Consider the following 14,163-nt stretch of genomic DNA (forward strand, 5'->3'; position numbering starts at 1 on the left):
TAATGGCCCGACTTTGCCTAATCTAAGGTGTTATCAATGGCAAGACACTTCTCGATTTCAGAGATGTTAGATATGGGACGAAAGCAGTGCCTTAGAATAGATTAAATTCACTGTATATTACAGGTGAGAAATCAAGCCGTGGTTTCACAGAATTAAATATTGTCGATTTCGGCCGGGCGCGGTGGCTCAAGCCTGTAATCCCAGCACTTTGGGAGGCCGAGACGGGCGGATCACGAGGTCAGGAGATCGAGACCATCCTGGCTAACACAGTGAAACCCCGTCTCTACTAAAAATACAAAAACTTAGCCGGGCGAAGTGGCAGGCGCCTGTAGTCCCGGCTACTCGGGAGGCTGTAGTCCCGGCTACTCGGGAGGCAGGAGAATGGCGTAAACCCGGGAGGCGGAGCTTGCAGTGAGCTGAGATCCGGCCACTGCACTCCAGCCTGGGTGACAGAGCGAGACTCCGTCTCAAAAAAAAAAAATAAAAATAAAAAATAAATAAATAAATATTGTCGATTTCATTAGACGATTAGAAAATCCTGTCTCTCTGGGTACATTGCAAGCCACTGTCCCTTCCTCTTCTCTTCTGTCTTGGAAAGGGCGTCAGACATAGTGGATACTCAGCAAATGTCCCTTGAAGGGGTGAATCACTCCATCCCTCCAGTCATCAAAGAATCAGTGAATGAAACAACAGTGAATGGGGCCAGGTGCAGTGGCTCAAGCCTGTAATCCCAACACTTTGGGAGGCTGAGGTGGGTGGATCACCTGAGGTTAGGAGTTCCAGACCAGCCTGGCCAATATGGTGAAACCCTATCTCTACTAAAAATACAAAAATTAGCTGGCACGGTGGTGGGCGCCTATAATCCCAGCTACTTGGGAGGCTGAGGCAGGAGAATCACTTGAACCTGGGAGGTGGAGGTTGCAGTGTGCTGAGATCTCACCACTGCATTTCAGCCTGGGCAACAGAGCAAGATTCTGTCTCAAGAAAAATAAAAGAATGATGCTTGTTGATTAAACAGCAGTGCTCAACCTTAGCAGAAGGGCAAGACTGATTAAAACTTTTTTTTTAAAGAGGGGCTTCAGCCAGGCATGGTGGCTCATGCCTGTAATCCCAGCACTTTGGGAGGCTAAGGAGGCAGATTGTTTGAGCCCAGGGGTTTGAGATCAGCCTGTACAACATGGCAAAACCCCATCTCTACCCAGAAAAATAGAAAAATTAGCCAGGCATGCTGGCGTGCACCTTTATTCCCAGCTACTCAGGAGACTGAGGCGAGAGAATCTCTTGAACCCAGGAGGTGGAGGTTGCAGTGAACCACGATTGCGCCACTGCACTCTAGCCTGGGCAACAGAGCCAGACCCTGTCTCAAAAAAAAAAAAAAAAAAAAAAAAAAGAAGGGCTTCCATGCTAGACTGATGCTAAAATACATTTTTGTACACATCTGATACATGAAAAGCTAAACAGGTTGTTAACCAAAATCCTTTCAACAAGGCAATGTTTGTTCATTGAGAAAACACTAACTGGGCATCTATTATTTGCCAAGGACTAAGGAAGCTGCCAAGCAGAGACTAATGGACCTGCCCTCAGGGAATTTACAGTCCAGTGGGGGATATGGACAAACGGGTTTTAAAAAATAAACATTTTCTTAGCAGCCATTTGATGAGAGGTCCCCGCTATGCCCTCACCCCTACCACCAGCTAACAGCATCATAGCTTATTTTTATTATCAATGAACCAGTCGAAAATCTACTTTTTCGTTTCAAGGCCTTGTGTCAGTGACAACTCTGTGTATTCACTGAACCAGGTCATTCAGCAGTGGAGGAATAGGGCTGCCAGTCCTGGAGCACGCCTGAGGACTAAATTTCCCAGGCTCCTTTGCAGCTAGGTGGTGACACGTGACCCAGCTCTGGCCAATGGAAGGGAGGGATGCCAATTAGGGCTTCACCATATAACATCCTGCAACAAGAGAAAGAAGGAAACTTTCACCGGGTCAAACCTCGAAGATTCAGGAAGTTTGTTTTTGTTTTTGTTTTACAGACAGGAGTCATACTATGTCGCCCAGGCTGGTCTTGAACTCCTGCCCGCCAAGGATTCTCCCACTTCAGCTTTCAGAGTAGCTGGGATTACAGGTGTGAACCACGATGTCCAGCAGGAATTATTTGTTACTGCAGAAAAACATAGCTCATCTCACACAGCCCTTTATAAAAATCCCTTCCAATTTCTTATGAAAGAGGCAATAGGACTAAAGATGTCCTTATCGGGCCGGGTGTGGTGGCTCATGCCTGTAATCTCTCAGCACTTTGGGAGGCTGAGGTGGGCAGATCACTTGAGGTCAGGAGTTCAAGGCCAGCCTGGCCAACATGGCAAAATCCCGTCTCCACTAAAAATACAAAAATTAGCTGGGTGTGGTGACGTGCGCCTGTAGTCCCAGCTACTCAGGAGGCTGAGGCAGGAGAATCACTTGAACCCAGAAGGTGGGGGTTGCAGTAAGCCAAGATCGTACCATCGCACTCCAGCCTGGGTGACAGAGCGAGATTCCCTCTTAAATAAATAAATACGATGTCCTCGTTGCCAAGCAGAAAAATCAGGAACTGAGGAGAGACACTGCTATGAGGAAGGATGAAGGCAGCAGGAAGGGAAGATGAGACACCAGGCTGGGCAACTGCAGCTGTTCCTGGAGGAGCAGCCACGGAGCAGAGCACTAGGAACCCATGAAACCAGGCTGCAAGAATGAGCAAGAGCAGCGTAGAGGATTGTCAGGGTTACACAGATATTCCCGCGCCTCCACTCTCAGAGTCCTGGAAGTCACCTTCTGCTTCCCACCAAGTGCCTGGCCCCCCCGCCCCAGGTGTCAGGGTTAACCGAGCTGGCTGTAGAGACAAGCCAGTCTAGGGTGCAGTCGCTTACCCTCTCTGAGCCTCAGTCTCCCAGCCTGTGAAATGGGCGTGGTAATGAAAGTACCTCTGCTGTAGATTATATCACGAGGATTCACAGAGCGGATTCATCGAGCAAAGAACTTAGTGGCAAGGACACAGCAAGTACTCGGGAAATAAGCCAAGGAGAGGGTACGGGGGGCCACCACCCAGGACACAAGACATAGAGACCCACTGTGCCACATTCTGGGGTCAGTTCTGGGAGAAGGCCCTGCCCCCTCCTCCAACCACGAGGTTCCACTCTCCCCAACGCACATCTCTCTCCCTCCTCTTCTCTGTCCCTTTGAGGCCACAGGCCAGGCGCCCTCCCTCATTTCTGCCCTCTCTCATTTCTACCCTCCCGAGGCCGGCATTGTGACTGTGGGCAGCTCACTTAGCCCCAAGCGTGTGTGTGAGTGCATGTGTGTGTGTGTGCTGTATGTGTGCTATGTGTGTGTGTTGTGTGTGCTATGTGTATGTGCCTGTGTATGTGTGTGTGTGCAGGTTGTGTGCGTGTGCGTGGGTGTGCATGTTTGAGTGTCTGTGTGTGCATGCATTTGTGTGTGTATGTGCAGGGTGTGTGTGCACGTGTGTGGGCATTTGTATATGTGAGTGCATGTGTGTGCACATCATGTTTGTGTGTGCATGTGTGTGTATATGTGGTGTGTGAGCATGTGTATATGTGGGTGTGGGTGTGCGCATGCTTGTGTGTGCATGTGTGTGTACGCACATGTGCGTGCATGTGTTTTGTGTGTCTGTGTGTATGTGTGGTGTGTGCATGTGTTTGTGTATGTGTGTATGTGTGAGCATGTGTACATGTGGGTGCATGTGTGTGCATGCATCAGGTTTGTGTGTGTAGGATGTGTGTGTGAGCATGTGTATATGTGGGTGCATGTATGTACACATCATGTGTTTGTGTGTGTGCACATGTATGTGCGTGTGCCTGTGTGTGTCTGTGTGTATGTGATGGGCTAGCCAGTGTGGAGTGCGGAGAGAGACTGGCTGAGAGGTCTGAGTATGAATCATGCCCCGCTCCAGTCCACCACTCAGTGGGAGGACCCTGATCAGAAACGTCTTCCTATGCCTCAGTTTCCTCATCTGTATGACGAAGGCAATGACAGCGCCTGAGCCCCCAAGGGGCTGGGTGGACACAGGACACAGATGTCAAGGGCCCTGCCTGGTGCCCTTTCACCAACACAAGGTCAGGAACTGAAATTCTAATTGGCCCCATTTTTTCAAAAAAATTTAACTGGAATGAAAATGAGCTTGGGAGAGGAACTGAGGGCAGACGGCCGGGGTTCACTGGGCTTTCCTACTCTCTCCTCACACACTTGAGAAATGATTTTTGAGAAATACTCTCAAAACGAAAACCAAAACTGCTTTGTTCCGTGCAAGTAGCGTTAAGAATTCACCAGGAGCGGGAGGGGCACCCGTGCAGCCTGAGCTTCAGAACCGACTGCTAGAGAGTCTGGGAGCTGAGAAGGGGGCCAGGCCCACCAGGGAGCACCGGGCGGGGGTGGGAGGCCTGGGAGCCAGACACTGTACCCTCCCTTTAGGCCCACCCCAAGCCTGGCTGACTTCCCTTATCCCCTCCTCGCAAGCTTGTTTATTTATCTGCTTACTTGCTGCTTGTTTCCATCTGGAATGTGCGCACATGAGGCTCACGATGGCAGGGGCTGCTGTGGCATACAGTAAGCGCTTAATATTTGTGAAAGGACCACTGAGCAAGTGAGGAAATGAATGAATGGTGGAAAGAGCCAGGGTGAAGCACAGCTGGCAAAGATGGATGAAGCTCAGACCGGTGGGTGGGACCCACAGAGCAGCCAGAGAGGTGTGGTTCCAGGTGTGGAACTCCACTTCCCCAGGTCTCAGTCTGGGAAACGGGGATTGCGGTACCACTGCCTCGTGAGATCCTTTGGAGGATTAATGACAAATAATACATGTTACACGTTGTCCTGGGTCTGACACGATGGTGTCTATGGTTATTACTCATAGAGTGGGGAGTGGGGAGGAGAGAGGCATGTACGCCAGCTCCCTCCACTCAAATGAAAAAAAAAATGAAAAAAAAATTATAGGATTCCTAAGACTCAAGGAGCTTCTCACTCCTTAGAAACTCCCAGCTGAGCTGGGGAAGGGACAAAGGTCTGTACTGAGTGAGTTATAAACAACTCAGCCAGGAAAGCTGAGCTGCCACCACCACACACAAACACACACACAAGCACACGCACTCACACATGTGCACACTCATGCACACACTGTCATACTCACATGCACACACACGTACACTCACACACACACTCTTGCGCGCGCACACACACACACACACACCCCAGTCCGGCCCAGGATTAACTCTGGCCTGCCCAGAGTGCTCAGCTCCCAGCAGGATCTTGAGAAAGGAGAAAAGAGGGCGGGGGAGGTTTCTGGTCTCAGCTCAGTACTAATCCCTTCACAGAGCCTCTCAACTTTCAAAGCGCTGGTGAGTCAGGTGACAAATGAGGAAACTGAGGCCCAAGAGAAGCAATCCGCATTCCCTAAGGATAACAGGGCCAATCTGAAGCTAGAACCCGTTTCTCCAGTTCCCCCAGTCTCCTCTCTATCTGTTAGGCCACCCAGATGTGCAGAGCACTGAAGGACACCCCATCCTCACCCCAGAGCACCTCCCAGCAGGCTTGCCCTAAAAGCTCCAGCTGAGCCCTTGGCAGACATCACTAATCAATCGGAGCACCCAGGGCTCCAGGCAGACACCACTAGTCAATCAGATCTGACTCCAAAGAATCAAGGATGCCTCAGCATGGCTCAGGGGAGTGAGATCTGCCTGCCCTGCTCCTCACAGCTTAGCACAGCCCCTACACCTTGGCCAGCATTCAGCCCATGGTGAATAAATGAATGAATGAACAAATGGACACCCAGCCTTTGCCAGATGCTGGAGCAGGGACCCCAGACGTGAGAGATCACATCTGCACCCTATGCCCACTCCGTGGACAAGTGCAGAATTCACCCAGAGGACCGACGGACAGAAGAGCCTCATTCCTCTCCCGAAGCTCCTAATGCCCCCACCCCCAGAGCCCTGTCACATCTCCTTCCTTTTGGTGTGAACAGGCAAGTCACCCAAGCTCTCTGTGCCTCAGTTGCTCCATCCATGAAATGGGAATTGTAACTGAACCTGCCTCAAAGGTCGGTGTGGGAATTCAGGGAGACTTGGCCCAGTGCCTGGTAAGAGCAAGAGCTCCAAGAAGAGCCAGACCACTGTCAGTCTTTCTCATTACACTTAAGGTCCTTGAAGCCAGGGCCACAGTGGCTTTCCGGATACCAAGCCTATTGCCCAGGACTATGCTAGGAAAACACAGACGATGTCGAGGGGCGGGGTCATTAACCTCCATCTGGGTCAGTGACAGAGTGCAAGTTCTGTGGGGCCAGCGGAGGATACCCCAGCTCCAGGGACCTAGCCTCATTCCCCAGTGTCCACCAGCTACAGCGCCACGGGCTCCTCAGCCTAAAAGAGAGAAGACTCGACAATGACCCCTGTGGCCAGCCACACCCTTCTGCCTTCCCTGCCACTGCCCAAAGCCCTGGGTCTCAGTCCCCACCGCCCTGGAACAAGCCACACTCCAAGTCACAGACACAGCGCACTAGGGCAGCTAGAGGCAGGACCCGGAGATGAGACGTCCGACTTCCAACCCCAGCTTTGGACCCATGTCTTGAACACAGAGCACATCCCTCCTCTTCTCCAGACCTCAGTTTACCCATCTGGAAATTGAGGGTGGGGGTCAATCTGGTCTCCAGAGCCCATCAAACTAATGATGCTGTCTGCATCCTTAGGTTCATTGATTCACTCAGGCCACAGGTGAGTGCCCACTGTGGACCCAGCCCTTGGCTGGGCCCCTCCAAAGCTGTTCTCGCTGCTAGAAGATCCCCCCTCTTCCTGGTCTCCAGGTCTCAGCTTCTCACTTCCCAGACCAGCCTTGGACCTTGGACCTGCCCTCCTCCAGCCGGGTCCTTCCAATCACAGACTTAGCTCTCAGTATTTTCTGGTCTATTTAGCTTGTCTGCTTCCTTCTGGATCGTGGCTTTCTGAAGGAAGGCAGAATCACGTCTTGTTCCCTGACCCATTCCCAGGGACTCCAGAGAAGGATTCTGGAAGTATCTCTCAGGCAAATGAAAAATGAATGAACGAGTGAATTCCAAGTTTCTCTCCCCCTTCTTCCAACACAACACCACAATACAGTTTTTTGCCTATGGACCCCTCCCCCAAGTCAACCCCCAGGAGCCAACAGGGCAAATCCCACTGTGGATCAGGAGCCTTCCTAACCATGTCCCCTGCCCCCAAGCCCAGGTGACCAGAAGGCATCCACAGACATATGTGCACTTGTGAAGAGTTAACTGCTCTGATGGAGGGCTGACACCACCTGGGGTTTGATGGGAGCCCAGGTCCCCAGTGGTTCCATGCCCCAGCTCCATGCTGTCCCAGCAGACACTCAGTAAATATTGAGGCATTAATTAACTTCCTCCAGGGAACAGTGACTCAGTGCCAGATGTAATCTCCCCAGCTCCAGGGGGAAAGGTGAGATCCCCAACCTTTCTCAGGTGCACAGACAAATAAAGCCAGCCCTTCATCCTTGTCTCGTTTGGGCCTATCCCCCTTTGTGGGGTGCAGATCTGAGGGTACCTTCTCCTGACATGTGTGCACACACATTCTCACACACATGCACACACTCACTGCCCTGATCCATCATGGTCCCCTGAACCTTTATGCATCCCAAGAGACGCCTGGCACGCAAACCACCCATTCTATAAACATTTGTGAATTCCTACTATGTGCCCCCCAAGCCACACCACTCCCCAGGCACCAAATAGTTCAGCTGTTCCATTGCCTCCTTCAGCAAGGTTTTTCTGGACAGCTGTGGCGTCTCCCCTTCCCAGCCCACCTCAAAAAAGACCAAGGGTTTTCACGAAGCTGCACAACTGCTGAGCCCTCCCCATTAGCCCACTTCTCAGTTCTTGAGAAAGAGGAGAGACGGAGTGTGGGTCCCCAACAGACCCAGAGGATGGAGCCACCCAGAAGAGGCTGACCATTCTCAGCTGGCCCTAGTGAATGAAAGGAACTTCAAAGAACCCCAAACTCACCTTGCGGGGGACTAGGAGGTGCCATGAGGAGCTTCCCACGTGAGGGGCCTGGTCCTTCTGCCCCCAACCTGTAGCTGGAAATCCACCTCCATCCCTGCCCTGTTTCCCCATCGGGGACCCTCAGAGCCATGTTCTGGGGTACAGTTCTGAATGAGGGGCTGAGGCTGGAACTGACATTTGTTTCTTTGTGGGTCCTGGTCCCAGAGCACTTGGCAGTAAAGTGGTGGGGGTCGAACAAACCAAGGTCACATTCGCCAAGAGCTGGGCCCTGAGAACTGGCCTCAGCTCCACGGACAGCGGAAGCTGATTTGGAAGAACCTCTGGTGAACTCCCGCCCTGGAAACAGATGGGCTTGGGCTCAGATCCTGACTCTACCCCTTGCTGGTATGTGACCTCAAGCAAGGTACGTAAACTCTTCGTTTCCCCCAATAAACACTGGGCCACGACAGAAAGAAGGCCTGAAATCAGTGTTGATAAATATTTTCGGGAGCTGTGGGCTTGCAATGTGCCAGACACTGTGGATCCCAGACCTCACTGTTGCATACAGAGTCCTCACAGCTGTAAAGCTGGTAAGAGATCCCAGTTCCCTCTGCATGCTAGTGATGTCTCAAAGGTGAACTTCAAACATAAATAAAGAAAGTCTTTTTTTTTTTTTTTTTGAGACGGAATCTCACTCTGTCGCCCAGGCTGGAGTGCTGTTGTGCCATCTGGGCTCACTGTAAGCTCCGCCTCCCAGGTTCACGCCATTCTCCTGCCTCAGCCTCCTGGGTAGCTGGGACTACAGGCGCCCGCCACCACGCCCAGCTAATATTTTGTATTTTTTAGTAGAGACAGGGTTTCACCGTGTTAGCCAGTATGGTCTCGATCTCCTGACCTCGTGATCCGTCCACCTCAGCCTCCCAAAGTGCTGGGATTACAGACGTGAGCCACCGCGCTGGGCCATAAATAAAGTATTTGTGCGCCTTTAAGACAGGCACCAGGGAAGAGAAGGACAGTGTATTTTTACTTCTACGTGTTATCACCTGAGCAAGTTCCACAGCCCTGGAGGTCTGTATCACCAATAAAATGTATGTAGGACATCCTTTATCTGAAGTCCCCTGAAATTTCAATCATGGCTTCTCTGGGAGGAGGCCTGGATATGTGCCATGGGTCACAGGGGCCCAAACCAGTTTGAGATTGTTTGAGGGGGCCACGGGAAGGACAGAGCACCAGGCCCGGGGCCATGTGATCTTAGGCAAGTCTCACGCCGTCAGTGTCTGAGTTTCCTTATAGGAAAAATGAGGTAAACACCTGCTAACTCTGTTTTCGCTCTCAACGCCTGGCATGGAGTAGACGCTAAGAAACTGTAGAAACCTTGGAAATTCTTAAGACTAAAGAAAGACCCAGAGACCACAGGGTGGGCTAGTGGGTCTCTCCACTCCCACCAAAGGATGAAGTAGGTGCTGAGAACTCAGAACGAAGCCCCAAAAAACAGAGACTCAGAAGATCCCCTAAGGAGGAGGTGAAACAGCAGGACATCTGCTCATGGGCCTCCCCTCACTCCAGCCCCACAAGGTCCACCTATCTCTGGGAGACTCTGCAGACCTCGTTGATCCTTCAGAGGTCCACTCATGGACCCTCCTCAGGCAAACCTCCAGACCACTTCCAGGAGCTTCCCGAGCTGTCTGGGCAGCCTCCACCCCAGGCACCTTTGAACCCCGCTGGGAGCGGCAACCAGCCCCCTTCAGACCTGTTGGTCCAGATAGAGTGCCCCCAGGAATCAGCAATCCTGTCCCTCTCTTCTCCCATTGTCTCAGTCCCCAGCTGCGAGGAGGTGGCCCCTGAAGCGTTCAGGATAAGAAGGAAAACTGTGTCAACAGAAGTTAAGTCGGTGAGTTCCCGAGCCTTTGGTATCCACCTCCCGTCTGGAGCGCAGGGTCCTGTCCCAGCTCCTAGCTCCGCCCCCTGGGAACTGTATGGTTCCTCAAGTCACTCCACTCCTCCGAACCTCAGGCCCCTCCTCTACAAACGTTAGAGTGAGGCATTCGGGGAGTTGCTGGGAAGGGCCTGCCCCATACTAGGCCCATAATAATAGTCCCTATTGTCATTATTATTAGTTAGGCACGAAAGGAAAGGTTACAGAGCTGGTGATTAGGACACTTAGCGTTTCGGCTCTCAGGACGCCTTTGAGCCTCAGTTGATCCCGAGGTCCACACACTCCGTGGGTCATGCGTGGCCTCAGAACTCTCTCCATCAGAGAAGGTCAAAATTCATGATGTTTTGGTTTTTCCTGTTAGACAAATGGGGAGGACCTCCCTTCCGCAAGCATTTCCAGAGGCCCCTCGGCCAAAACGGGAGTCAGGCCCTACGTTCTCTGCGGTGGAGGGTACCCCCAAAACCTCGCTCCTTTGATGTCCCCCAGTGTCAAGCTGGCGGTCCCACCAGCCTCCTGTAGAGGCCTTGACTCCCGCGGGTCACCCGGGGGCCGACAGGTGGGCAGGTGGAGGCGCCGCGCGGCCCGGGGAGCTGTAAGCCGCGCGCACCTGCCGCAGGTGAGACCCAGCCGTGCGGAAGGGGGAGGAGCCGTCGCCACAGCACTCAGGTGAGCCGACCCCCGGCTCCCGGGACCTAAGGCGAGGGCAGCCGCGGGCTTCAACGTGGCCGCTGCCAGGCGACCTATGCTGCAGACTGCGGCCCCGGCGGCTCCGAGTCCCGCGCGGCGCGGCGGCCCCAGGAGAACATTCGAGGCAGCAGCGGCGTTGTAGGCCCGGGGTCCGTTCGGTATTTGAATAGCACAAAGGAACCGCCTTGGTCTGATTGGCCAGCTAAGTAGCCCCGGGGCGGGCAGCGCCTGTCACTCGGGAGGCTCTCAGAGCTCCTATTGGCTCTTCTCATGTGGGGCGGGGCCCGGGCACCCGGCTAAATAGCTGGGGCCGGGGCCGGCCGAGACTCATTGCTTTGGCGCCGTCTGGGGAGCGCGAGCCCGCGGGTGGCGCGCAGCGCATGGTGGCGGCTCCTCTCGGAGCACAGCCGAACCGCTGACCCGGACTCCGTTCCCCCTGCCCGGCGCGCCCCGGCGGCCGGCTGGAGGCAGAAACAGCAGCAGCGTTAGCAGCAGCAGCGGCGGCGGCTGCTCCGCCGCCGTCTCCGCGGGAGCATGGAGTGCGCCCTGGACGCCCAGAGCCTGATCAGCATCTCCCTGCGCAAGATCCACAGCTCCCGAACCCAGCGCGGCGGCATCAAGCTGCACAAGAACCTCCTGGTGTCCTACGTGCTCCGCAACGCGCGCCAGCTCTACCTGAGTGAGCGCTACGCCGAGCTCTACCGGCGCCAACAGCAGCAGCAACAGCAGCAGCCGCCCCACCACCAGCACCAGCACCTAGCGTACGCGGCGCCGGGCATGCCGGCCAGCGCGGCCGACTTCGGCCCGCTCCAACTTGGTGGCGGCGGGGACGCGGAGGCGCGCGAGCCGGCCGCCCGGCACCAGCTGCACCAGCTCCACCAGCTCCACCAGCTGCACCTCCAGCAGCAGCTGCACCAGCACCAGCACCCGGCGCCCAGGGGCTGCGCGGCGGCGGCGGCGGCCGGAGCGCCCGCGGGCGGCGCGGGGGCGCTCTCGGAGCTGCCCGGGTGCGCCGCGCTCCAGCCGCCGCACGGCGCGCCCCACCGCGGGCAGCCCTTGGAGCCTCTGCAGCCGGGTCCTGCGCCGCTGCCGCTGCCGCTGCCACCGCCCGCTGCGCTCTGCCCGCGGGACCCTCGCGCCCCGGCCGCCTGCTCCGCGCCCTCCGCGCCCCCAGGGGCCGCCCCTCCGGCCGCCGCCGCTTCTCCGCCCGCCTCCCCGGCCCCCGCCTCCTCCCCCGGCTTCTACCGGGGCGCATACCCGGCCCCCTCGGACTTCGGCTTGCACTGCAGCAGCCAGACCACCGTGCTGGACCTAGACACTCACGTGGTGACCACGGTAGAGAACGGCTACTTGCACCAGGACTGCTGCGCCTCCGCCCACTGCCCCTGCTGTGGCCAGGGCGCTCCGGGACCGGGCCTGTCGTCCGCCGCCGGCTGCAAGCGCAAGTATTACCCTGGCCAGGAGGAGGAGGAAGACGACGAGGAGGACGCGGGCGAGCTGGGGGCCGAGCCCCCCGGGGGCGCCCCATTCGCCCCCTGCAAGCGCGCCCGCTTCGAGGACTTCTGCCCGGACTCGTCCCCGGACGCGTCCAACATCTCAAACTTGATCTCCATCTTTGGCTCCGGCTTCTCGGGGCTCGTGAGCCGACAGCCGGACTCCTCGGAGCAGCCGCCGCCGCTCAACGGGCAGCTGTGCGCCAAGCAGGCGCTCGCCAGCCTCGGCGCCTGGACTCGAGCCATTGTCGCCTTCTAGGGACCCCCGAGGGCACAGGGACCCGGGGCCCCGCGGGGCTGGGGCCAGACAAAGACTCGGCCAAGGGGCGAGAGGGGGGAACGAGCGGGCGCCGGGCCACTCGGGGCTGAGCTGAGGGCGAGCAGGGGCAGGCGGCTGATGTTTTATAAATTGTAAAATAAAAAAAAGAAATCTAAAATCTTGGACTTTATTTTTGCAGAGAGAAAAGCGCCTATTTAAGTATGCTTTGTGTTTCTCCTACTCTTTTTTTCTTTTTATTGTAGTGATTGCAGTGGTGTTTAGCGAGGAGCCTGCCACGTGAGGGAGGGCTGCTGCCCGGAGAAGCTGCCGGGCAGCCGGGGGCGAGGCAGGGCGCCCTGGCCGCCGGGGCGCGCTGGGGGCGCAGCGCAGGAGGGCGCGGGACCCGGGACGCCGATTCCAATCAGTTGTCAGACCCGGGAAGCCCGACGTTCCGCTCTCCCAAGTCTCTCTGTGGGGTGAGGAATGGGTCTTGTGAAATTCTGAGCAAAAACAAAGGCAAACTATCTCCGAAAGGGACGTTTGGGTCACATTTCCTCTCTGGGGGCGGACTCCAAAGTTCTCAAAATGAGAAGGCAGAAATGAAAACACTTCAACTTTTTTTTTCTTTTCTTCCCGGGGCGGGTGTCTTGAACCCCTCTTCTCCCCGCCCCTCTGGCTCCGTTCTCCTCCCCTCCTCCACCCGTCTCCCGGACTCGGGGGTGGCGCCTGACACCCCGACACTCTCGGACACTGTTTGGGTAAGGGGTGGGGGGCGGGCACGGCGGACTACATTTCCCATCATGCCCAGCACTGCGGTCCTCACTAAACAAAAAAGGAAGTCAATTCCTTCACCTGGATCCCCGGCGGCCCCGGGGGAGGGAGGGGCCGGGACCGCCGACTGCGTTGGAGACTTTGCACTAAGTTCCTGGTCAGCTGTGGTGTTTGTGTGTGTGCTTCTAAGTTGCACTGCCTTGGTTCAGCCTTCGGTTGCATTTCATGAAACCAGCATTGTTCGAGCCTGTGAGAACCCCGTCCTGTGTCTTCAGCTCGATAGATTTAATTTAAAAGCCTTTTGTTGTAAAAAGGTGGGGTTCGTCTGCAGCCCCTCTGGTTCTCTGCCATCAGCACCGTGTGGACTCCAAAACAAGTTGCCAACCCTTCCTTTCTCGGCCCTTTTCCCTCATTGCCCTGTATTTTTGTGCATACGGAATTGTATATCACCGGGTAAAACTGTTCAGATTGTTTAAATTTATAATCTTAATAAAAAGTCGATTACAGAAGATGGTGGTGCCTTGTTTTCAGATCTGTCTGGGGGCGTCAGAGAGGATAGAGAGGTGTGGGGAGAGACCCCCCGCCCCCATGTAAACCCCAGTTCTCTTGGGCCTGGGCGGGCGGGATCTGCCCACATCCGCAAGGTCGGCGGTGGGAGAAAGCGGGGTGATGTTGGTGGCTGGGGATGAAGCGGGTGCTGCGCGTCTCTCGGCCGCCCCAGCCCCCGCTCCAGGGGGGTCCTGTACCCCACGGGAACCGGCCGCCCCGGGGTCTCCAGCGGGAAGCGGAGCCGGCCTCCAGCACATTTCCTGCCCAGGCAGAGGCGCAGGGCCTGGTGGGCCTCGAGTCTGAGCTCTCTGTGGCCGGGGAAAGCAGCCGGGAGACGCTGGGGGTTTCAGGGCCACCAGCACTCCCTGCCCCGCGCCTCCGCCCGCAGGTCCGCATGTCTCGGGCTGCAACTTGGGGAAGTTTTTTCCTTTTCTTTTTCCTTTTTTTTTTTTTTTTT

General features: G+C 55.6%; 1 protein-coding gene across 1 annotated transcript; it reads left to right on the top strand.

The window, feature by feature from the left end:
- Positions 1–10,965: 10,965 nt before the first annotated feature.
- IER5L (immediate early response 5 like) lies at positions 10,966–13,666 on the top strand. Its single transcript, XM_025360791.1, has one exon. The coding sequence runs from the start codon at positions 11,169–11,171 to the stop codon at positions 12,384–12,386; it is 1,218 nt and encodes a 405-aa protein (XP_025216576.1). The 5' UTR covers positions 10,966–11,168; the 3' UTR covers positions 12,387–13,666.
- The last annotated feature ends 497 nt before the right edge of the window (positions 13,667–14,163 follow it).

This window comes from Theropithecus gelada, chromosome 15 (genome assembly GCF_003255815.1).
Source record: "Theropithecus gelada isolate Dixy chromosome 15, Tgel_1.0, whole genome shotgun sequence".
NCBI classification, from domain to species: domain Eukaryota; kingdom Metazoa; phylum Chordata; class Mammalia; order Primates; family Cercopithecidae; genus Theropithecus; species Theropithecus gelada.